The following is a 24,581-nucleotide window of genomic DNA, read 5'->3' as shown; positions in this document are numbered from 1 at the left end:
CAGCAAAAGACCCAAGAACAAATGCCCAAGCACAGTATCTGCGCTGCCGCATCGAGCCCAAGTACCAGCACAGAAACTTCAAATTCCCCCAAACAACCAGCACTGTAGTGTAACGTCCACCAAAAGCCAAGGCCGCTACATATCTCCCAGATGGTCTTGCCAACCCAACATGGCTGCCTTCCGGCTAGGGTGTCAGCAGGTATTTCCCCTTTCATCGTGCAGCCAGGTGTGCAGGTCAATACCCAAATTTTCACAGAAATATATTGTTTTTATCTATTTTTGCCCGACACTTTGCTGCAATGTATCGTGGACCAGACCAATCTATATGCCCAGCAGCATATTGCCAACAACCCCCAATCATCATATGCCCATCTGTTGGAGAGTGGAGAGATTTGACTCTGGTGTTCAAATTGTTTAGGGGCCTCACCATAAACATGCGGCTTCCAAAAAAAAATAAGGACTGGTCCACCAACCCCGTCCAACACATACCAATTTTTTCTGCCTGTAATGTCCAGTTCCCAATATGAGATGATTATGCGTTTCCTTCATTTCAGCAACACCACCCAGTGCCCTTCCCCACAAAATTATCCGAATTATGATAAATCACTATTTTTCCCCCCACAGGTTTGCAGAACTCTATATCCCCAATCAATACATATGTGTAGATGAGTCCCTGGTACTCTTTGCAGGCCAGCTAGGAATAAAACAATATATTCCTAGCAAAAGAGCCAGATAGGGAGTAAAATTTCATAAGCTGTGCGAGAGAGTCACAGGATATCTTTATGCGTTCTGCATATATGAAGGATGAGATTCTCAGCTCCCCCTCCCTGAGTACCCGGCCTACATGGGCACAACTGGAAAAAATGTATGGGACCTGGCATACCCACTGCTGAACAAAGGTCATCACATATACTTGGATAGCTATTACACCAGCCTGCCCCTTTTCAAACACCTATACCTTGCAAAAACCCTGGCCTGCGGAGCCTCCAGAAAGAACAGGAAGGGCTTCCCAAAAACTCTAGTGAACAAAAAACTGCGAAGGGGGGAAAAAGTAACTTTGAAAAGCAACGAAGTGCTGGACTTGAGGTGGAAGGATAGCAAGCAGGAATGTGTACAGTAATTTACAAAAGTGAGTACACCCCTCACATTTTTGTAAATATCTTTTCATGTGACAACACTGAAGAAATTACACTTTGCTACCATGTAAAGTAGCGAGTGTACAGCTTGTATAAAGCCCCTTTCACATATGGACCATTCAGATCTACCTGTCAGTTTTAAGGCGGACCTGAACGGATGCTCCATTCACCTCTATGGAGCGACGGATGTCAGCAGTTACATGTCCGCTGACATCCAAACCACTAAATGCAGACGGATAGAAATCCTATTTTCCATGCATCTGGCGGATCGGATGAAAAAACGGACAATCGGTCCGTTTTCATCCGATCCCCCATAGAGGAGAGCGGAGCTCTGAAAGCTCCCTCTCTGCAAAGTGAGCAGAGACAGACCAGTCATCCATCGGGTCAGCAGGAATCAATGGAGTGATCCCTGCTGAGCAATCAGAGCCCATCAAAAACGGACAGCTGTTTCCTAAAAATAACTCAACAAGCAACCGTTAATATCTAAACCACTGGTGAGTACACCCTTAAGGTTCCAGGTTCTACTCAAAACAGGCCTCGCCATGGTCGACCAAAGGAGTTGAGTGCACATGCTCAGCATCATATCCAGAGGTTGTCTTTGGGAAATAGACATGAGTGTTGCCAGAATTTCTGCAGAGGTTGAAGGGGTGGGGGGGGGGGAGGGTAAGCCTGTCAGTGCTCCGACCATACGCCGCACACTGCATCCAATTGGTCTGCATGGCTGTCGTCCCAGAAGAAAGCCTCTTCACAAGAAAGCCTGCAAACAGTTTGCTGAAGACGAGCAGACTAAGGAGATGGATTACTGGAACCATGTCCAGTGGTCTGATGAGACCAAAATACATTTATTTGGTTCCGATGGTGTCAAGCATGTGTGGTGGCAACCAGGTGAGGAGTACAAAGACAAGTGTGTCTTGCCTACAATCAAGCATGGTGGTGGGAGTGTCATGGTTTGGGGCTACATGAGTGCTGCCGGGAATGGGGAGCTACAGTTCATTGAGGGAACCATGAATGCCAACATGTACTGTGACATACTGAAACAAAGCATGATCACCTCCCTTCAGAGACTGGGCCGCAGGGCAGTATTCCAAAATGATAACGACCCCAAACACACCTCCAAGACAACCACTGCCTTGCTAAAGAAGCTGAGGGTAAAGGTGATAAACTGGCCAAGCATGTCTCCAGATCTAAACACTATTGAGCATCTGTGGGGCATCCTCAAATGGAAGGTAAAGGAGCGCAAGGTCTCTAACATACACCAGCTCCGTGATGTCATCACAGAGAGGGACTCCAGTGGCAACCTGTGAAGCTCTGGTGAACTCCATGCCCAAGAGGGTTAAGGCCGTGTTGGAAAATAATGGTGGCCACACAAAATATTGACACTTTGGGCCCAAGTTTGACATTTTCGCTTAGGGGTGTACTCACTTTTGTTGTCAGCGGTTAAGACATTTATGGCTGTGTGTTGAGATATTTTGAGGGGACACAAATTTACACTGTTATACAAGCTTTGTACAGGTACTCACTACTTTACATTGTAGCAAAGCATAATTTCTTTAAGTTGTGTCACATGAAAATATATAATAAAATACATTTTGTGTGATACTGTACATCAGGGATATGCAATTAGTGGACCTCCAGCTGTTCCAAAACTACAAATCCCATCATCCTCTGCCTTTGGGTGTCATGCTTGTTGCTGTCAGAGACTTGCTATGCCTCATGGGACTTGTAGTTCTGCAACAGCTGGAGGTCCGCTAATTGCTTATCCCTGCTGTACATGATGTCCACCATCATTGGTGACAATGCAGTTGAGGTTCAAAGATGAGGTCCCATTGAAAATGGGGGGGGGGTGGATTTCAACGACAAAATGCTTCAGCCCTATTTGTCAATAAAGAGGTCCCTTTTCTGGTACAAGAAAGTAGCAATTTATCTAATTAATTTGGCCATTTATAATGCATACTGTACATATTCTACACCAAATCCATGCAAAGCCCCACCCACTTTCTAAAATTCACCGAATTTTGTCATGTCCCTCATCTATCAACAAAGACCCAAAGACACACCCCCCAGCCCCCCGCTCGCTCTAAAGCTGTTAGCCGACTTCATGAGCGGCACTTCCCGGACAACATTCCACCATCTGAAGCAGGCCGAAGACACCAAAAAAGATGTTGCATATGCAGAAAAAAAGGATTTTTGTACTCACCGTAAAATCCATTTCTCTGAGTTCATAGACGGACACAGCCTTCATTGACCTTAGGGTTATGCTTCTTCCTACCAGGAGATTTAGGCAGAATTCTACAGCACTTAAGGTGTTAAAAACTTTCCTTCATGCTGCTCCTCCCAGGGGGCGTGGCTCCCCCAGGCATAACCCACACCCTGCTTTAGCAGCCTCAGTTCGTAACAAGCAGTACAAACAAAGGAGGGGTGGGTGCTGTGTCCGTCTATGAACTCAGAGAAATGGATTTTACGGTGAGTACAAAAATCCTTTTTTCTCTTTCGTTCATAGACGGACACAGCCTTCATTGACCTTAGGGACGTCCCCAAGCAGTGTCAAAAAAATTCGAGGGGTGGGAAAAATAACACAGCAAAAACAGGTTACACCCCCAACAAAAACCGGAGTTACTCAACGGAGGAACTCCAACCTTAAACTGCCGCCTGTAACACCCTGCGGCCAATGGAGGCATCCGAAGATGCACTCACATCCACCATATAAAACTTTGAAAAAGCGTGGACCGACGACCAGGTCGCAGCCTTACACACCAGTAACACAGAGGCTTGGTGTCGGAAAGCCCAAGAGGCCCCGATCGCCCTGGTCGAATGCGCCATGACCCGAAAGGGGGGCGCCCGCCCTTCAGGGCATAGGCCTGAAGCACAATCCGTCGGATCCACCTGGAAATGGTGGCCGACGAAACTGCCAGGCCCTTACTGGGACCGGACACAGACACGAACAGCGAGTCCGACATCCGGAACGGAGCTGTCGCCGACAAGTAAACTCGAAGGGCCCGAACCACATCCAAAGAATGTAAAGTGGCCTCCTTCGGGTTCTTCGGCTGAGGACACAAGGATGGAAGAACAATGTCCACATCCAAGTGAAAAGCCGAAACGACCTTAGGGAGAAAAACGGCTGCGGCCGCAGCACCACCTCATCCTTACGGATGACCAAGCAGGGAGCCTTGCAAGACAAGGCCACCAGAACAGACAGACACCCGTCTGATCGAGGTAATTGCTACCAGAAATAAAATCACCTTTTGTGACAATAAAACAAAAAACCTCCCGAATGTCCTCAAAGGGAGCATCCCGAAGCACTGAAAGGACTAAATTCAAGTCCCATGGGGGTAATGGAGGGCGCACCGGAGGGGCCACCTGCCAGACCCCCTGACCCAACGCACGCACCCAGGAGTGCTATGCCAAGGGTCGCTGCAAGTAAAAAAACAGCCAGAGCAGAAATCTGGCTCCCAACCGTACGTAAGGCGAGAGCCTGAACCACTCCCTGCTGCAAAGACAGCAGAATCCTGTACACAACGCATGTACGAGAGTGCCAGTTCATCTCCCCACACACAGAGAAGTAGGCCTTCCATGTATGAGGAAAAAACCTACGTGAGGTAGACCTCCGTGCAGGCAGCACGGTAGAGACCACCGAGCCCAATAGGCCTCGGTCCTTAAGCCCCTGGCTCTCAACAGCCACGCCGCTAAGGCCGGTGGCTGTGAAACAGGGTGGAAGATTGGACCCTGTAACAGAAAATCAATTCCCAGGGGAAGACGCTAGGGGGCGTCTGCCAGCAGACGCACCTGGTCCGCGTACCAGAAGCGACGCGGCCAATCTGGGGCAATCAGGACCGATAGAATCCCTACAGTTTCTACTCTGCGCAGCAGGCGAGGAAGAAGCTTCCGAGGAGGGAAGGTGTAAAGTAGGCGACAGCGACCCCAAGGAGCCACCAACGCGCCTGACGCGTCCGCCCACGGGTCCTTAAACCTGGCCACGAACCGTGGCACCTACCGATATAGAGACGGGACGCTAGAAGGTCCACGTCCGGAGTGCCCCACTTTCGGCACAGACCCCGAAACACCTGCGGGTGGAGAGACCACTCTCCTTGGCCCAGTGCAGTGCGACTTAGGTAGTCGGCTAGCCAATTCCGTATTCCCGGAATGTACCCGGCCGATAGAGCCGGAACGGACCCTTCGGCCCACCGAAAGGATGCGCGCGACCCCCGTCGCTGCAACAGAACTCCGTGTGCCTCCCTGATGATCAACCTACGCCACGGACGTGGTGTTATCGGACAGGATCCTGACCGGTCGGCCCTGTAGATCCAGGGACCACCTGGTAAGGCAAAGCTTGATTGCTCGGAGCTCCAGAACGTTGATCAGTAGGCAGGACTCCACCTGAGTCCAGTGCCCCTGGGCTGACTGGGTGCCCCAAGCGCCCCTCCCCAACCGGAGAGGCTGGCATCCGTCGTGACCACTGTCCAGTGGCCTGCAGAAAAATGACTTTCCGGCCCGAAGCACCGGAAACGCCAGCCACCATACCAGGGGAGACATGATCAGATGACTCAACTGAATCTGGTAATCCAGAGATGACGGAAGCTAGTCCCATCGTGACAGCAGTTCCCTCCGTAGTACCCTGGCGTGGAATTGGGCATACGGAACCGCCTCGAAAGAGGCTACCAACTGACCCAGAACCTTCCTGCAGAATCGCAGAGATGACCGCTTCTGGGTCGGCAACTGCTGCACAGCAGATAGCAGAGTCTGAAGTTTTTCCGCTAGGAGAAAAACACTCCCGCCCCGGAGGAATCCAGGACCAGTCTCAGGTATCCCTGAGACGGAATCAACCCTGATTTCAGGACAATCCAGAAACCAGCCGAACACTCGGAGAGCCTGACACGTGATAGACACGGCTCCACCAATGCAGAGCTCGAAGAAGCTCGTAGGAGAATGTCGTCCAGACATCCCATGATAACAAACCCCCGCTGTCACAGCCGGGCCAGTATCGGTACGAGCACCTTGGCGAAAACCCGCCGAATGGGAAGGACACCATTGAAAATGGTCCCCCCCGACCGCAAAGCACAGAATCTCTGGTGGTTTGAGGATATGCAGGTACACGTTCATGACATCCAAGGATGCCAGAAAAACCTGACAAAACAAAACGAGGGACTTGAGGCCCAGGATCGACCGGGCCCCATCCTCCATGGGGACACAAACAGAATGGAGTAAAACCCCGAGACCGTTCCAACGAGGGAACTGGCACAATCACTCCCCTGACCAGAAGATCCTGGACAGCCCCTGACGGAGTCAACCGGCGAACCGGAGGAGGCCAGAAGCCGGAGGGAAAAAACCTGTTTGGCAGACAAGAGAGAAACTCAATCTTGTACCCCAAGGAAAACACTTTGCAATGCGAAGCCAGTCTCCCACCCGAGACACGGGCGGGAGCAGACCTTCAGGCGGAAGCAGGTATGTCCGCAGACTTGTTAGGCATGCGGTATCCGGTGCGCTGCTACCCCGCAGCGGGGATTCAAGCACCATGTAGACCTACCCCCACCGCACAGGGCGAGCGAAAAAACGCTCGGAGGTAGGCAAGGAGGGTCCTTGCACAGGGCGAGGTCCCTAGCCCTTCCCAAACCACCGCTTACCACCTGTGGCATCCTCAATGATGCCAGTCAGGGAAGACCCAAAAGGACCGTTCACCCTTAACGGTGATCACCAAGGCCACCTTAGAGGTCCTTCTTCCAGCTCCTGCAGCAGGAGCTTCGCCCTTTTAGTCGGGGCCTGCCAGGGCCCCGGCCAGAGCCGGCCTCACCGCCGAACCCACCACCGTGAATAGGGAGCGGGCCACGGCCTCCACTCTCCTATCAGCGAGATCCTGAAATGCAGGAGCCCCTTCCACAGGCAATGTGGTGGCCTTGCGCAGTCTGGACACAGGGGGGTCCACTGGCGGAGGAGAGACCTACTTTTTTTTTTTTTTTTTTTTTTTTTTTAAGCCCCCCTCAAGGGGGTAACGGGTTGCAAAGTTTTTTGACAAACTTTTTGCGGTGCATCCCATTCCTTGTATAACATATAGTCCAAATAAGGAACACAAGGAAACACTTCAGCGATGCGTGGTAGTCTGCTGGTACTGACACGGAGGTGTCTCCGCCACATCCTCAATTTTTAGAGCCTCACGCACCGCAGAAACAAGAGCTCCAACAAATTCTTGCCAGCAACTGACTGCAGCAGAGTCATCCTCACTATCCATAAGGGTTAAAAACCGCAGCCTCTGACATAACAGAACCAGAAAAAAACAGCGATTCTGTGTCATCCCCAGAAGCAGGCTTCAGGGAGGGGGCGCTTTTTTACCCCCCATCCGGGCACTAGCTGCTTCAAACCTGGCAAGAAACCCAGGACAGCCAACATAACAGATGTGGCAGGGGGAGGGGCGTTAAGGGTTAACTCAGGCATAGCTTGAGTTCCATAGTGTCAGCGCTGAGTCACCCACCCTGCAAGGCAGGACAAAAAAACCCCACTGGTCACCTCCTTGCTGCTATTGCAGAGCATGGGGGCCCCCGGTATTCACCACCCCACCCAGCTGCAGAGGGAGCTGAAAAAACCTCAGGTGTGCTCTGATGTGCTGACTGTGATGTATATTCACCTCATGGAAGATTCACAGCACTAAAACTGTAACAGCACTAAAACTGACCAGAGGCTGTGCCGAGTCATCTCAGGGAAGAATCACATCGTTACCAAGGAGATTTCCAAGACGGCCGCTGTCTGAGGTAAAAATTACCTCATAGAACACAGCAGCACTGACTGCTTTGTTACCTCAGAAAAGAATCACAGCGTTACCAAGGAGATTTCCAAGACGGCCGCTGTCTGAGGTAAAAATTACCTCATAGAACACAGCAGCACTGACTGCTTTGTCTGTTACCTCAGAAAAGAATCACAGCGTTACCATGGAGATTTCCAAGACGGCCGCTGTCTGAGGTAAAAATTACCTCATAGAACACAGCAGCACACAGCAGCACCCCCCAGAGTAACAACACAGTCCCCCTAACAACACACGGGCCCCGGTGGTAACAAAGAAAACCCAGGAGGCCCCCCTTCACAGCCACTACCCAGTCAGGGGAAGGAGGGAGAGGAAGGGGAGAGAGGAAAGCAGGGCGGACCCTCAGTCGACCTCCCCAGGGAAACCACCAGCCAGACCACTTACCTGAGTAAGGGGCCACTACTTACCTGTCCTGCGACTACCCGGCTGGCGGTATCCCAGACAGAACCAACGTCCGTAAACGGCATGGCTGTCGGCCAGACACACTGTGACAAAGCCATAGAGACCGGTCATATGTGTGCCCTAGAACCAAAGTTCCCCGGCCGCCCCTGGAGCAATGGGGCCTGTCGTGGACGTCCCAAAGCTGAGCTGAGGGCCGGCACACGCTCGAAGGCCGAACATGGGGGGACTACAAGAGTCGAGGACCCAGCCTGTCACCCAGTCGGCTGTTGATAGAAGAATCGCAGGATTCAAAAATGCAGGAACAAAATAAAAAAAGCGAGAAAAATCGCCAGAAAAAAACTCCAGAGTCCAGGAACTCCAGAGATAGCCTTGACCTCCTGTCGTTAGGCAGAAAACAAACTGAGGCTGCTAAAGCAGGGTGTGAGTTATGCCTGGGGGAGCCACGCCCCCTGGGAGGAGCAGCATGAAGGAAAGTTTTTAACACCTTAAGTGCTGTAGAATTCTGCCTAAATCTCCTGGTAGGAAGAAGCATAACCCTAAGGTCAATGAAGCCTGTGTCCGTCTATGAACGAAAGAGAAAAGAGAATTTCGAAGAGATACCAGCTACCATTGTCCCTAGTGTCCCTCCCAACCCGGTCTTTGCATTGGTGAATGCTTCTGACTTTATTACACATCCCTAAAATATTAGCTCATATTTTTAACTATTTCCCCATTTTCATCATCTGTGCTGACCATTTTCCATGCTTCCTCAAATAACCATGCCACTGCCTTCCACGTCAACTGACCCTGGCCTGATTTTGACTATGCCTCTGCCTACCACTTAAGACTGCTTCCCCGTGAACTAACCCTGGCCTGTTTTATCAACTACGCTTCTGCCTACCACTTGGACTGCTTGCATGTGAACTGACCCTGGCCTGTTTTAAAAGCCAGAGCCCTATCGCTTGGACTAGTCTGTTGCCCTGCTACTGTAGTACACAAGGGTCTCACATGTGAGGGGCTCCAGAATTGCTTTTGTAGATGGAGAAAACACATTTTTCTCTGGTTGTCAGAGTAAGGTCTGAAGACCGGAAGCTTCAAAGAGATTTGGGAGGGGGAAGTCTCTATGTCTGTGCACCTGTGCCCAGGTCTTACCTGATTGAGGCCCTTAGCCTGCTGCTGACTTACTGCCATCATGCCTCTGCCTGCCGCAGGAACTGACCACATCTCTGCCTGCTACCTGGACTATAAAAATATTTAGCTGTAGCAAGAGGCAGTATGTTTATGAAGGGCTGGAGAGCAGTACACTAATGAGTGTCTGCAGGTAACAGTGTACAAGGACCAATATTATGTCGGTGCTGGCAGTCTCTGCCTGGACAAATGCTTTGGTTATGCTGACAATATCCTTGTGCTGACTATAGACAATATCCCTACCTGCTGCCTGGATTACTATTGTTGTTACTAAGCACATCCCTGCCTGCTGCCTGGACCAATTCTCTCCTCTGTGGACACTACTAAACCCACAGGTAATACTTTTTTTTTAACCTTCTCCTCAATACAATTTATTTTGAAGTGGAATTCTTGGTATGTACATGCTATGTGTTAGAAATATGAAGGGCCTTCAAAAATGATAGGGTGTCAGGAAATTAGATGTGTGATTTATGCTCCCAGAATGCCTGAACATGCTACTTGAATGTTGGGCCTCTGTATGTGGCCAGGCTGTGTAAAAGTCTCACACCTGTGGTATTGCCATACTCAGGAGGAGTAGGAGAATCTATTTTGGGGTGCAATTTATTCTATGTACATGTTGTGCTAGAAATATTGTATAAATGGACAACTTTGTGTTAACAAAAATGTTTTTTCATTTTCTTTCCACATTTTCCCAAAACTTGTGGGAAAAAAATGACATGTTCAAATAATACTGCTTCATAGATTGTACATTGGGGTGTTTGCAGAGCAGTACAATTGTGATAGGTTGTCAGGAAATTATATGTGATATGACTATGCTTCTATAACGCCTGACGGTGCTACTTGAATGTTGGGCCTCTGTATATGGCCTGGTTGTGCAAAAGTCTCGCACATGTGGTATCACCATATTTAGGAGTAGCAGAATGTATTTTAGGGTGTCATTTTTGCTATGTACATGCTATGTGTTAGAAATATCTTAAATAGACAGCTTTGAATAAAAAAAAAAAAAAAAATGCGCTTTCATTTTCTTTCCACATTTTCCAAAAACTTCTGGAAAAAAAATGACTCATTATGTTTTAGATTATACGTTGGGGTGTTTTCTTTCCAAAATGGGGTCATTTTGTGGGCGTTTCCATTGTCCTGGTGCTCCAGAGCCTTCAAAAGTGTAATAGGTGGTTGAGAAATTAGATGTGTAATTTATGATTGTTGAACAAAAAAAAAAACTGACAGAACCCCTGCTATTGTATTCTGACAGCGGGGGCTTTCCCTGCCAACAGACTATACAGATCAGTGCTGCAGCCAATGGCTATCTGTTAGACAGCTGTTGTTGGACCGGCCAAACTTTTGTGTGTGTATACCCAACTTTAGCTGGCACAGCCACATACAGAGTACTGTAACATTTTTCCTTTTTTTCATTATTTTAAGAATAAAGTATTGTAGGCACTGACAAGGAGTGGAAATTGTTCTGACAGTCATTACTTTAGATAAGCTCTAGGTAGATAAGCAACATGGCATTGCTATTGGATAAGACAGCAGGGTGCTAGACTGCATAAAGTCCACACGGCAGGAAGCAAGCATTTATTGTGCTACTTTATACATTATTACTGAGGCCACTGTGCTGTGTTCACCAGGGAATAAGGAAGGGGGAAGTAAATTCTCACGCATAACTCTGAGTCTACACAAAGAAAAGGAGCTACCATATCAACAACTTAAAAGTGCTCTCTCTATACACCCAATGATTACAGAAATGTCTGTTCCAATGAACCCTATAACATTCAACGATGATAGATCTGTAAGGTTATACTAACACGTTATGCTTCTTTAAACCTGAGACCATATCGATAGCAGATCTTCAATTTAAAACCCATATGCTCGTATTAAAATGGTTTTACTACACCGGGATGTAAGTTTTTGACCCTTCATTGTACACGCATTGTGCATGCACCTGTGTGTCTATACATACATCTGAGGGAGTGCATATGACTGAGCATGTTCACATTCAGTGTACTGTATATTGTATACTGCATGCATGTCTGTGTGTGCATGTTTGTACTTGCTGTATGATGTGACCATTTTACAACCAAAACCCACAGCCACTGTAAAGCCCTGTACACACGATCAGATATCTGATGGAATCTAATCGGATATCCAATGAAGCCGACTTTCATCAGTCTTGCCTACACACCATAGGTTAAAAATCCGATCGTGTCCAACTCGGTGACGTAAAACACTACGACGTGCTGAGAAAAATGAAGTTCAATGCTTCCGAGCATGCGTGGATTTTTGACCGATGGATTTCCCACCGACGATCGTTTTTTTCTATCGTTTTTTTTTAACCATAAGAAAAATTTAAAACAGGTTCTATTTTTTTTCACCGATGGATAAAAAAACCGATGGGGCTCACACATGATCAGTTTGTCCGATGAAAACGGTCCATTGGTCCGTTTTCATCAGACGAACCGATCGTGTGTACAGGGCTTCAGAGCTCAAATACAAAGACAATGTTTACCTGCATTTAAAATGCAGGTCAGTAGATTTCCACCTCCCTGTGAGGTACAGTGTGGGTAACAGTTCTAACGCTGTGTTTGAACTGAACTGCATTTCGTTTCTATATATGTCCTATGATAAATGTTTTTGCACTGAATGTTTTTGAAGTATTTTGACGCATTCGATCAAGCTGCACTCTTGCACCCTTGCACAGAGCTGGTAAGTATAACACATTTGTTATTTAAAAAAAGAAGAAGAAAACAAACCTTTAAAATCACTTTTAGTTACTTAGATTTTATCAATTTGTGTATCAGTACTATTGTATCTGTCTTTTCCACAGCAAAGGTTCATCAACCTTTGTATTGTTGTTGGTCTCCAGCTTATCTTGTAAACTATACTTTTGTAAAAACGTTTAAAGTGGTTGTAAACCGCTGGACAATTTTATTATTTATGTTTTTACCCTGCAAGGTAAAGGCATAATGTGCTAGTATGCATCGCATAATAGCACATTATGTTAACTCCTTCCCATCCGCGCTATAGCTACAGTGTGGACCTACTTTGACGGGAGGCTGTCATATAACGTCCTCCGCTTTGCACCCTTCACGTGTGCCCCCTGAGGGGCGCGTGCGGCAAGCTGTGATCACCGAGTCAATGAGACTCGGGTGATCACATATCGGAGTACAACGTGATCAGCTGTCAGCCAAAGACAGCTAGCTGGTCACGTGATGTAAACAAAAGATACAGCGCTTTGGCAGCGCTGCCCAATAATTTCAATGGGCAGGGGCATTTAGGAGAGCTGTAAAAACCGCTCCCAAAGATGCTGCTTGCATGACTTTTACTAACGCCCTGCAAACGCAACGCCCCAGTGTGAAAGCACCCAGGCTTTCACACTGGGGAGGCATGGCAGGCATTTTTCAGGTGCTATGTTTAGCGCTAAAACGCCTCAGTGTGAAAGGGGTCTAAGGTAGCAGCCTACAACCCAGGGTATATGAATATCCAGCCTGTTATCTCTACTGTACGATTAAAGTGGTTGTAAATCTCTGACACTGTATGTACATGCCACTATCTATAACACTTAGCATTGTCTCTGTCTGCTCTCTGTTTCCTCTGCTATCTGCATGGGTCATTTTTGACAGTTTTTCTAGGCACAAGACAATACTGGGAGAGAGCCCCGCCCCCACCCACAGAAGGTGATTAACAAACTCAAATATACATGTTTCCCTATGAGACTAGAGGAGGGTGTGTCTATTCTAGGGATGCACTGATATATCATATGTAGATAGTCCCCAGCACACCAAGGATCATCAATTTCATCCAAACTTTTTTTTTTTTTGTCACATGGAAAATTGGGTAAGAAACTGCGCAAAGAAAAATTGTGTTTAAAAAATCCCAAAGTGAATGGTGAAAAAAGTGATAAGAAAGCTGCAAACCTGCTGAGAAACAAAACAGTGAACAAATTTGGAAAAAAATATATAGGTTGCGCTCACTTCATAACGGTAGCACAAAAAAGTGCAAAAAATCATAATATCAATTAATAAATGTGAAATAAATAAAAAATACAGTGAATACATGAATATGGTGATTGGATAAAAAGTGAAAAAATAGGATTTTTTGTACTCACCGTAAAATCCTTTTCTGAGTCCATGGACGGACACAGCTCCTTAAATCTTGACAAGTGGGTTATGTTTCCTGTTTACAGGAGAGGACTAGGCAGAAACATGTTAGATAATTAAATACATGTTACATTAACAGAGTTGAACAGCCCCGCCCAGGGGGCGGTCCCTCCAGACATAACCCTCCTCACTGCAGCATGCAGCCTCAGTTCGTAATAAGCAGTACAAACCAAAAAAAGTAAGGGTGGGTGCTGTGTCCGTTCATTGACTCAGAGAAAGGGATTTTACGGTAAGTACAAAAAATTCTATTTTCTCTTATCGTCCATGGACGGACACAGCTCCCTAAATCTTGACAAGTGGGACGTCCCCAAGCAGTGTCAAAAACTAGGGGTGGGAAATACATCAGTAAAACCAATTTTAATTTCACCCCAAAACAAGCAGAGCTCCTCAACGGAGGAGGTGCAACTTTAAACAGCCGCCTGCAAAAACTAGCGGCCGAAAGAAGCATCAGAAGATGCACTCACAGCAACCATGTAAATTCTGGAAAAGCCGCGAACGGACAAGCAAGTCGCCGCCTCGCACATCTGTGAGACCAACGCATGATGTCGGAAAAAAAAACAGGAAGCACCAATTGCCCTGGTCGAAAGTGCCGTGACCGGAAAGGGGGGCCCGCCCCTTAAGAGCATAGGCCTGTATGAGAGCCTGCCTGATCCAAAGAGAAATGGTGGTCGACGAGACCGCCAGGCCCTTTTGTGGACCAGACACCGACACAAAAGAGTGTCAGATCTCCGAAACGGAGCCGTAGCAGGCTGGTACACCCGCAAAGCGCGTACCACGCCTAAAGTATGAAAGGCAACCTTCGTAGGATGCGCCGGCCGAGGACAGAAGGATGGAAGAACAATGTCCTTATTCCAGCGAAAGGCCGAAACCACCTTCGGAAGAAGGGAAGGTCGTGGGCGCACCACTGCCTAATCCTTATGGAGGATCAAGCATGGCGGCTTGCAAGACAAGACCGCCAACTCAGAAACCCCTCTAACAGAGGCAAAGGCCACTAGAGGGGCCAACTTCTGAGATAGTGTCAAGAGGAATTCTCTTTGATGTTTCCAAAAGGAAGGTTGCTGCCACTGAGCTACACCTTCTGGACTAAGGCCCAGATTCACAAAGCACTTAAGTGCAAATGTGCGCTGGCGGATGTGTGCGGCAGACCCACGAACCAACATGCGCCTAATAACAGGCTACACCCCGCCGACGTAGCTTGCACACGCCGGCGTAGGGTGGGCGCACATATGGGCTGGGCGTATGGTGCTGCTCCCATTGATTAGCCATTCAAACATGCAAATGAGGAAAATACGCCGATTCACGAACGTGCGTGTGCCCGGCGCATGCTACGTGAGATGCGCGTAAGTTGTATGTCCGGCGTAAAGTTATTCCCCATAAATGAGGTGCAACCCGGTAACAGACATGCACAGGTCTGCACCAGGGAACACAAGCCGGCGTATTGTGCGTTGGACGTGTGTCTGGCTGGGCGTACGTTATGTTCACGGCGTACGCAGTGATCCGGTATAGCTTAGGCAGTTGTGCCGGCGTGGTTGTGAGCAGGCGCAGGGGGGTGCTGTGCATGCGTCCATGTCACGGCGCATGCCCAGTTGATATGTACCTGTCTGGCGCTCGGCCCATCATTTGCATGGGGTCACGCCTCATTTGCATGGGTTCACGCCCACTTCCACCTACGCCGGTGTGCGCCTTTGAAACCTGGAATACAGGGAAATACTCAAGCGGTGCTGGGCGGTTTTGGGGAACCCAAAAGGGACCGGCACATCCGGTGCCCCCGCCATCCTCAAGTTTATGAGTAGCACCGCAGAAATAAGACAAATCCCCTATCATGTACTGACCCTGGGGCAGAGTCATCCTCACAGTCCGTGTGGGTTAAGCCTGCATCGTCTGACATGACAGACCAGATCTGTGTCAGAGATATCCCCAGAAGCAGGCTCAGGGAGGGGGCGCTTTTGTACCCCCCTTCTGGGCACTAGCTGCTTCACCGACATTGCCTCAACAGATGCGGCAGGGGCAGGGGGATTAAAGTATAATCCAGTCATAGCTAGGGCAGAAACAGGTCCATGTTGTCCCACCGCTGTGTACTGCAAGGCCTCCCAGGGACTCACCACCCCACCCGGAGAGAGCTGAAAACCCCTGGTGTGCTCTGATGTGCTGGCTGTGCTGCGTCTGTCACCTCCGGGAAGATTTGCGGCGTTTTGCAGCGCAAAAACTGACACAAGAGGCCAAGACATTTCCAAGATGGCTGCCGTCTGAGGTAAAATCACCAGCGGGCTACAGGAAAATGGCCGCCGAGCAATGTAAACCGCGACCACGGCAAAATGGCGGCCGTGGCGCAGTTTAAATTCCACAGTGATGCACCAAACACCTCACACTACACAGCAGCACCCCCAGAGTAAAAAACACAGCCTCCGCTATACACACAGGCCCCGACAGTAATAAAGAGACCCCAGAAGGCCCCCCCCTCACAGCCACTACCCAAAATGGGGAAGGAGGGAGAGGAAAGCAGGGTGAACCCTCAGTCGACCTCCCAGGGGAAAATTCCAGCCATACCACCTTACTTGAGCAAGGGGCCATACTTACCCATCCTGCGACCACCGGCTGGAGGTATCCCAGACAGAACCAACGTCCACTAACGGCATGGCTGTCGGCCAGACACACTGTGACAAAGCCATAGAGACCGGTCATATGTGTGCCCTGGAACAAGAAGTTCCCCGGCCGCCCCTGAAGCAATGGGGCCTGTCGTGGACGACCCAGAGCTGAGCTGAGGGCCTCCAGAGTACAGGACTCTAGAGGGCCTGTCCTCTCCTGACGTTAGGCAGAGAAAAACTGAGGCTGCTAGAGCAGGGTGTGGGTTATACCCGGGGAACCACGCCCCCTGGGAGGAGCTGCACTGAGGAAAGTGTTGTTAACACTTAAAGTGCTTTTTTTTCTGCCTAACTCTCCTGGAAGGAAGCGGACACAACCCTAAGGTCAAAGGCTGCTGTGTCCGAACATGAACGGAAGAGAAATACCTTTTGATGTGCATTGTAATCCCAAGCAATGCTATCTACACTGCCATTTTTTCTTTGTTGGACTACAGACCTACTTGTGTTATGGAGATGAGGACAGGAGGAGCGATTCCTAGTCCAAATCAGGCAAGATCAGGTGAAACAAAAAAAGTCTAAATAAGTCTATCACATCTAAGGAATGGCAAGTTGCAATATATTTATTTTTACTTTTCATTCTTGAAATTAAATACATTTGAGAGTGCACTAAAATGAAAAAGCCTGTGGAGGTTATTTACAAAAGGATAATCCACTAAGCACAACAAGTGCAAAGTGCACTTGAAATTGCACTGAAAGTGCACTTGGAAGTGCAGTCGCTGTAAATCTGAGGGGTAGATCTGAAATGAAGGGAAGCTCTGCTGATTTTATTATCCAATCATGTGCAAGATAAAATGCTATTTTCTAGTTTCCTTGCATGTCCCCCTCGGATTTACAGCGACTGCACTTCCAAGTGCAATTTGCACTTGTAGTTTGCACTTTTAGTGCAAAGTGGATTTGCCTTTCGTAAAAAAAAACCTCTGTGTCAGGACAAGGCACAATCAGAGACTGCAAGTTTCCCAAAAAAGATATGAGGCATTCAATCATAACTAAAAAACAATTTTAAAAGAGTATTTAAACCGTTCCAAGAAAAACTATTACATAAAACATCTTTACCTGTTTTACGATCAACCACATGGGCCATGGTCTGTCGAGTGTAGACCCCCAAATCCTGAAGGTTGCGTGAGAGTCGCCGGCCTCTCTCCGCCACCACAGTTCTGCCATCACCTGCTGACAGCTGACCTGAAAAAGAAAGAAAGATTAGTACAATTAAAAGAGAAGTAAAGGATTTTTGTATTATTATTATTATTATTATTATTATTAAATACTTACCTAGGTGGATGCAGCATGGGTCTGATGCATTTGTCCCACAACGCCTCCACACTAAAAAAACATCCTCTACACTGAAAACCAAGCGATCGCACACCACCAATCACTCGGGTTTCATAGTCCATGAGCAGAGAGCTGCAAACTGTCAGTCACAGCTCTCTGCTCTTCTCCCTCCTCGCTCTCTGCTCTTCTCCCTCCTCGCTCTCTGCTCTTCTCCCTCCTCGCTCTCTGAAGCGATGAGCTGTGGAGGGGGCAGAGCGGGCTGTCTCAGGCTCTCGGCGGTTCAAATTGCACTCCTGTGATCCACAGGAGAAATACAGCTAAATTAGCTTTGGCTGGAGGTCTCCTTTAGAGCAAAAGAGGCACACAGCTACACTATATAACTCACTGAGGCTTTTTCTTCATTCAGCCACAGTTCCTGAAGTAACATCCCACACAGCGGATCACAGATCAAAGTGCAGAGCCAATGTCATTGGCCCTGTACCATGTAGTCACTGATTCACAGTAGTAATTGTAAACAAAGCTTTTCCTGCAGGCAGTCCTTGTGTACTACTGTGATCGATGTAATTGGTCACAAAGATCCCTTCATACAGAGCAATGAAATTTGTCCTGTACCATGAGATCACTACGACCGATCACAGAAGTATGCTTGCTTGAATGCAACAGAATGATGTTAGGAAAGTGATGTCAGAAATCACAGTATAAACAAAATATAAAAATCTGATCACCGGCCCCAGGGCAGTACCTTGTCACTATAGTGACACTGCACAGGTCTAGTGACACAGCAGTACAATATCACCAGACCAGTGCTGCCAGTGTCTGTTAACTGCTGCACCAGAATTACCACTGCATTAGTCAGTGTCCTTACTCACACACCAATCAGGGTTCCTGATCACTGCAACACCAATCCCAGTGTCAATAATCACAGCCACACTAGTCACAGTGTCTCCGATCACTGCCACACCAGTGTCACTAAAAGTACTCGTTCACATGTGCAGATTGCTCTTCAGAGAGCATTTGACAGGCGCTGAAAAGGAGTTGTAAAGCCTGCTCACAACCTGCCTGAACCCAAGGGTCTCAAACTGGCGACCCTCCAGCTGTTGCGAAACTACAGTATGGATATTACAGTGGTGGGGAGATGTGGCTATTACAGTGGGCGGAGATGACGACATTACAGTTATAATTAATCAAAATTAGTAGATTAATCGTTTAAAAAAAATCGTTTAATCGAACACGAAAATTTTAATCAGTAACAGCCCTAATATAAAAATATACTGCAATTTGGAACCGCATCTAACTCACAACCTGTCCATGCAAACCAATTGCAGTGTGTATGTTAAGTTAACAACAACACACATTTGCTTTGCCAAATGCAGCACAAATGTGCAGAATCTGATCACATGGGTGTGAACACCCATGCCATCCAATTCGGGTGCGGACAAAAAAAAAGGGTCCTGCACCAGTTTGGTGTGAATGTGGTGCCATTGATTTGTATGGCTCAAATCACACCTAATGCACACGGTCGTTTTTTGTCTTGTAAAAAAAAATTAGTTTTTTCTCATGAAAAAAAAACCGACGTTTTTCAAACTTCATTTTAAAAAACGACGTTGCCTACACACCATGGTTTTTTCAAAATACGCCAGCAAAGCGTGGTTACGTTCAGCACGTACGGCGGCACTTTGTTCCATTCAAGCTCGCGTCATAACTTGCTTCTGCGCATGCGCGGGTTTAAAAACTTCGTTTTAGCCCACACACGATCATTTTTTATGACACAAAAAAACGACGTTTTGAAAAACGACATAAAAAATTGAGGCAGGTTCTGAAAAACGACAAAAAAAACATTCGAAGAGATAAAACAACGTTTTCCCCACACACAGTCATTTTAAATGACGTTTTTAAAAATGTCGTTTTTTTTTTCCATCACAAAAAATGACCGTGTGTACGCGGCATTAGAGACATTGCATGTAGTTTGCACAGGAATGTGCTGCGATTCCTGTGTGAATTGCATGCGGTGTCTGGCAGAGCAGCAGTGTGCACACAGCCTACTCAAATACCAAAACCAAGGAGAATAACAAAAAAGTGAACTCCTGTACCCAGACAAATGTAAAGTAAAGGAAATAAAGCTGGCCATTACACTAAAGTGGATGAAGAAATATTCCCCCTCCCACCACAGTCTTTTTCAACATGTTTATGGACAGAAGTTAATTAGACAATTGCCCTCTGGACCAGCCAAACATGGTCAGTGTATGGTCAGCCTTATGCCTTGTGTATATATGATCAGAATTTCCATCGGGATAAACTTAGATGGATTTTTCCGACGGAATTCCATTCAAGCTGTCTTGCATACACATTGTCACACCAAATTCTGACCGTCGAGAACGCGGTGACGTACAACACTACGACGAGCTGAGAAAAATTAAGTTCAATGCTTCCGAGAATGAGTCGACTTGATTCTGAGCATGCGTGTTTTTTTCTCCGTCGGAGTTCCATACAGATGAACGGATTTTCTGATAGAAATTTTTTCCATCGGGGAAAAAAAAGAGAAAATGTTCTCTTTCTAAGTCTGTTGGAATTTCCGAGCGAAAAACTGATTGGGGCACACACGCGGTTGGAATATCCGATGAAAAGAATCGTGTGTACGAGGCATAAAACGAAACCTTCCGAACCTTTACAACCAGAGAAGATGTCGTCATTGGGGCTGATTAACTAAAGGCAAGCAGACTATGCACTTTACAAGTGCAGTTGCTACAGAGTTTAGCAAACGAGATGAATCTTCAGATTGCAAAGAATATCCAATCACATGCAAGGAAAATAAAAAAAAAAAAATATTTTTTGTACTCACCGTAAAATCCTTTTCTCTGTCGTCCATGGAAGGACACAGCTCCTTAAATCTTGACATTTGGGTTATGTTCCTGTTCATAGGAGAGGAAGTTCTCTCCTGATAGCACATAACCCTACAGTCAAGATTATAAGGAAGCTGTGTCCGTCCATGAACGAAAGAGAAAAGTGTATTTTTCCCCCCAAAAAAATGTGTTTGAAAGAACGATACACAAATACCACATGACATAAAATATTGCATCAACGCCATGTTATTCTCTAGGGTCTTTGCTAACAAAAAAAATATATATATAATGTTTGGGGGTTCTAAGTAATTTTCTAGCAAAAAAATCATGATTTTTACATGCAGGAGAGAAATGTCCGAATTGGCATGGGTGGCAAGTGGTTAAAGTACTGGGGAAGAGATATGATGAGAATGTCTTCCTAAATCATATCTGGGGATGCATAAACTGTGAGATATAATGACTAATGACATCTCAGGTTCAATCTGTTTTATAAACCTGCTTTGGCTATGTACAAGAACATTATTCTACTTTGTATTCTATGAAGGTATTGTATAAATGTAATACTTTGGAATGTGCATCGTTTATTGTACTTTTTCAAAAGATATTATTATTAAAAGATGTTAATAAACTTTATTCTGATAAAAAAAATGCAAATCCATTTATTACTTTTTTAAAAGCGTTTTTCGGGATATTTTTGTGGCTATTCTGTCTCTCACTTATAGAAATAAGCCTACCATTAAAATGATAGTGTCTTGTTATGGAAAAAAGACGATTTCAAGGGGGAAAGATAAAGTTTGAGTTGGTGACATTAGTGAAATGCTCCAGGAGTCTGCCTAGCCCTGAATATAATGATAGAAATAACTTTTCTGAAACAAACATTTGTACTCTTTTTTTATTTTTTTTAGTACAAGTTAGAAACGAATTGCTAAGGGCAACTGAATCTGATGAAGAGACTACAGCAAGCCCCTTGTCCATCTAAACACCACTTCATAGATATGGTATACAGCTCCTTTCTGCTCAGTTTATTACCTGGCTGGATTGCTGTCAGGGGAGCAAAGCCAATATAGCAGAAATGTCCAGAGGTCAATTTCATCCAGACAATAAGAACAAGATCAGGAGCTTCTCAAACATTAAACTGCAGAGACGAAAAACATTTGTAACCTGTGCAAGCTACATGGCATAGCTTGTGGCACTACTAAGGTGCGAAGGAGATATGATATATGTGGCACAGAGCTTCCTTAACTTCCCTGACAGACCTAATTTACTGCATGTCTACTGCGTTCTTTTTGAGAAAACTTAGGAGAAAATATGACCCAGGGAGGTGATGTTGTGAGAAGATGAATGCCTGCATTAAAGTGTAGATGGATTGTTTGAACTACATACAAAAATCAGAGAGAGAAAGATGCCGTTCCTTAAAAAACATAAGATTCGCACCTCCTCAACAGGAATGAGCTCAGTCATTTTCAGACACAAGTTTGTGAGATATCCCACCAGGCAGCTGTGAAAGTGGGAAGCCAATCAGAGGTGGCAGTGGTGTTCTCCACTTCCTGTGCCACCAATGATTGGCTGTCTGCTTTAACAGTTTCCCGACGGGATAGATCAGACAAGTTCAGACTCATGTCCAAACACGCCCGATCTCATCCCTACTCCTCAAATGCAACGAAAAATGTAATTCTACTGAGCAGGTGTCCTCAACAGTGGCATGTACAGTAGGTGAACCCGATTTTGTGTCAATCTCGCTCTCTTTCTCGGCGAGATTGAGCACCTACGAGCCCCATCGCGGGAGCCAGCGCCGAGCTGGCTTGCCGCGATGGAGACAGAGCCGTCATAGAAGCGACGGGAGATCCGACTTGGATTCCCGCCAATTCTACACGTGTGCGGCGTTTGTTATGAATCCTGAGGGGGAAGTCCCCGCCGGATTTTAAATAAAAATCCGGCATGGGTCCCCCCCTCAGGAGCATACCGGGCCCTTAGGTCTGTTATGGGTTGTAAGGAGAGCCCCCCTACGCCGAAAAAAACGGCGTAGGGGGTCCCCCTACGATCCATACCAGACCCGTATCCAAAGCACGCTACCCGGCCAGCCAGGAAGGGAGTGGGGACGAGCGAGCGCCCCCCCCCCCTCCTGAGCCGTACCAGGCTGCATGCCCTCAACATGGGGGGGTTGGGTGCTCTGGGGCAGGGGGGCGCACTGCGGCCCCCCCACCTCAGAGCACCCTGTCCCCATGTTGATGAGGACAGGGCCCCTTCCCGACAACCCTGGCCGTTGGTTGTCGGGGTATGCGGGCGGGAGGCTTATCGGAATCTGGGAGCCCCCTTTAATAAGGGGGCCCCCAGATACCGGCCCCCCACCCTAAGTGAATGAGTATGGGGTACATCGTACCCCTACCCATTCACCTGCAAGAAAAGTGGTAAAAACACAAATAAACCACACAGTGTATTAAAATATTTTATTAGTCTGCTCCGGAGGCCGCCCCCTGTCTTCTTTATTAGCTCTTTTACCAGGGGGGGCTTCTTCTTTGACGTCTTCGGGTGGGTGGGGGCCGCCGTCTGGTTCTCTTCCACCGCCGGGGGGGGGGGTGGCTTTTAAAAAAGCCCCCACCCCCCCGGCGGGTTTCCTCCGGCGTCTTCGGCGGGGCTCTTCTTCTTCCGCTATCCCGACGGGTCTTCTCCGCTATCCGGGGGGTCTCGCCGCTCTCCGCTGTTGACTCGTCGCACCCCGGTTCTTCGTCTCGCAGTCCGGTCCCTTCTTCCGTGCTGTACGTCTTCTTCCGCGCTGTACGTCTTCTTCCGCGCTGTGACGTCATGTTCTTCACTTCTCTTCTTCTCCCGATGTTGACTCGCCGGTCCTCCTCGCTGAAATGACGGATGCGCGCCTTGCATCGGACCTATATAGGCCTCACAGTCCCATCATGCTCTGTACCTACCCATGTGATACCTACCACGTGGTAGGTATCACATGGGTAGGTACAGAGCATGATGGGACTGTGAGGCCTATATAGGTCCGATGCAAGGCGCGCATCCGTCATTTCAGCGAGGAGGACCGGCGAGTCAACATCGGGAGAAGAAGAGAAGTGAAGAACATGACGTCACAGCGCGGAAGAAGACGTACAGCGCGGAAGAAGACGTACAGCACGGAAGAAGGGACCGGACTGCGAGACGAAGAACCGGGGTGCGACGAGTCAACAGCGGAGAGCGGCGAGACCCCCCGGATAGCGGAGAAGACCCGTCGGGATAGCGGAAGAAGAGCCCCGCCGAAGTTGCCGGAGGAAACCCGCCGGGGGGGTGGGGGCTTTTTTAAAAGCCACCCCCCCCGGCGGTGGAAGAGAACCAGACGGCGGCCCCCACCCACCCGAAGACGTCAAAGAAGAAGCCCCCCCTGGTAAAAGAGCTAATAAAGAAGACAGGGGGCGGCCTCCGGAGCAGACTAATAAAATATTTTAATACACTGTGTGGTTTATTTGTGTTTTTACCACTTTTCTTGCAGGTGAATGGGTAGGGGTACGATGTACCCCATACTCATTCACCTAGGGTGGGGGGGCCGGTATCTGGGGGCCCCCTTATTAAAGGGGGCTCCCAGATTCCGATAAGCCTCCCGCCCGCATACCCCGACAACCAACGGCCAGGGTTGTCGGGAAGGGGCCCTGTCCTCATCAACATGGGGACAGGGTGCTCTGAGGTGGGGGGGCCGCAGTGCGCCCCCCTGCCCCAGAGCACCCAACCCCCCCATGTTGAGGGCATGCAGCCTGGTACGGCTCAGGAGGGGGGGGGGGGGGCGCTCGCTAGTCCCCACTCCCTTCCTGGCTGGCCGGGTAGCGTGCTTTGGATACGGGTCTGGTATGGATTGTAGGGGGACCCCCTACGCCGTTTTTTTCGGCGTAGGGGGGCTCTCCTTACAACCCATAACAGACCTAAGGGCCCGGTATGCTCCTGAGGGGGGGACCCATGCCGGATTTTTATTTAAAATCCGGCGGGGACTTCCCCCTCAGGATTCATAACAAACGCCGCACACGTGTAGAATTGGCGGGAATCCAAGTCGGATCTCCCGTCGCTTCTATGACGCGCTTGCTGGGATGTGCTGTCACTATTCCAGTGAGTGTGAGATGTCGGCGAGATCTCGGCACCCTGTCGCCGAGTATCAGCGCGACGCTGTCGTGCTAAAAGCACAATATGTCAGGGCACAG

At 48.0% G+C, this 24,581-nt stretch overlaps 1 protein-coding gene across 1 annotated transcript in view; it reads right to left on the bottom strand.

Moving 5' to 3' along the window:
* Positions 1–24,581, bottom strand: part of PIWIL4 (piwi like RNA-mediated gene silencing 4) — a 356,967-nt gene that overhangs the window by 241,279 nt on the left and 91,107 nt on the right. Inside the window, exon 4 of the mRNA XM_040340167.1 lies at positions 17,345–17,470. Coding sequence (XP_040196101.1) covers positions 17,345–17,470 — 126 coding nt within the window. The remainder of the gene's footprint in view (positions 1–17,344; positions 17,471–24,581) is intronic.

The sequence above is a fragment of the Rana temporaria genome, chromosome 2 (genome assembly GCF_905171775.1).
Source record: "Rana temporaria chromosome 2, aRanTem1.1, whole genome shotgun sequence".
Classification (NCBI taxonomy): Eukaryota; Metazoa; Chordata; class Amphibia; order Anura; family Ranidae; genus Rana; species Rana temporaria.
The sequence above is the reverse complement of the archived record's forward strand: the minus strand, read 5'-3'. Positions and strand labels throughout refer to the sequence as shown.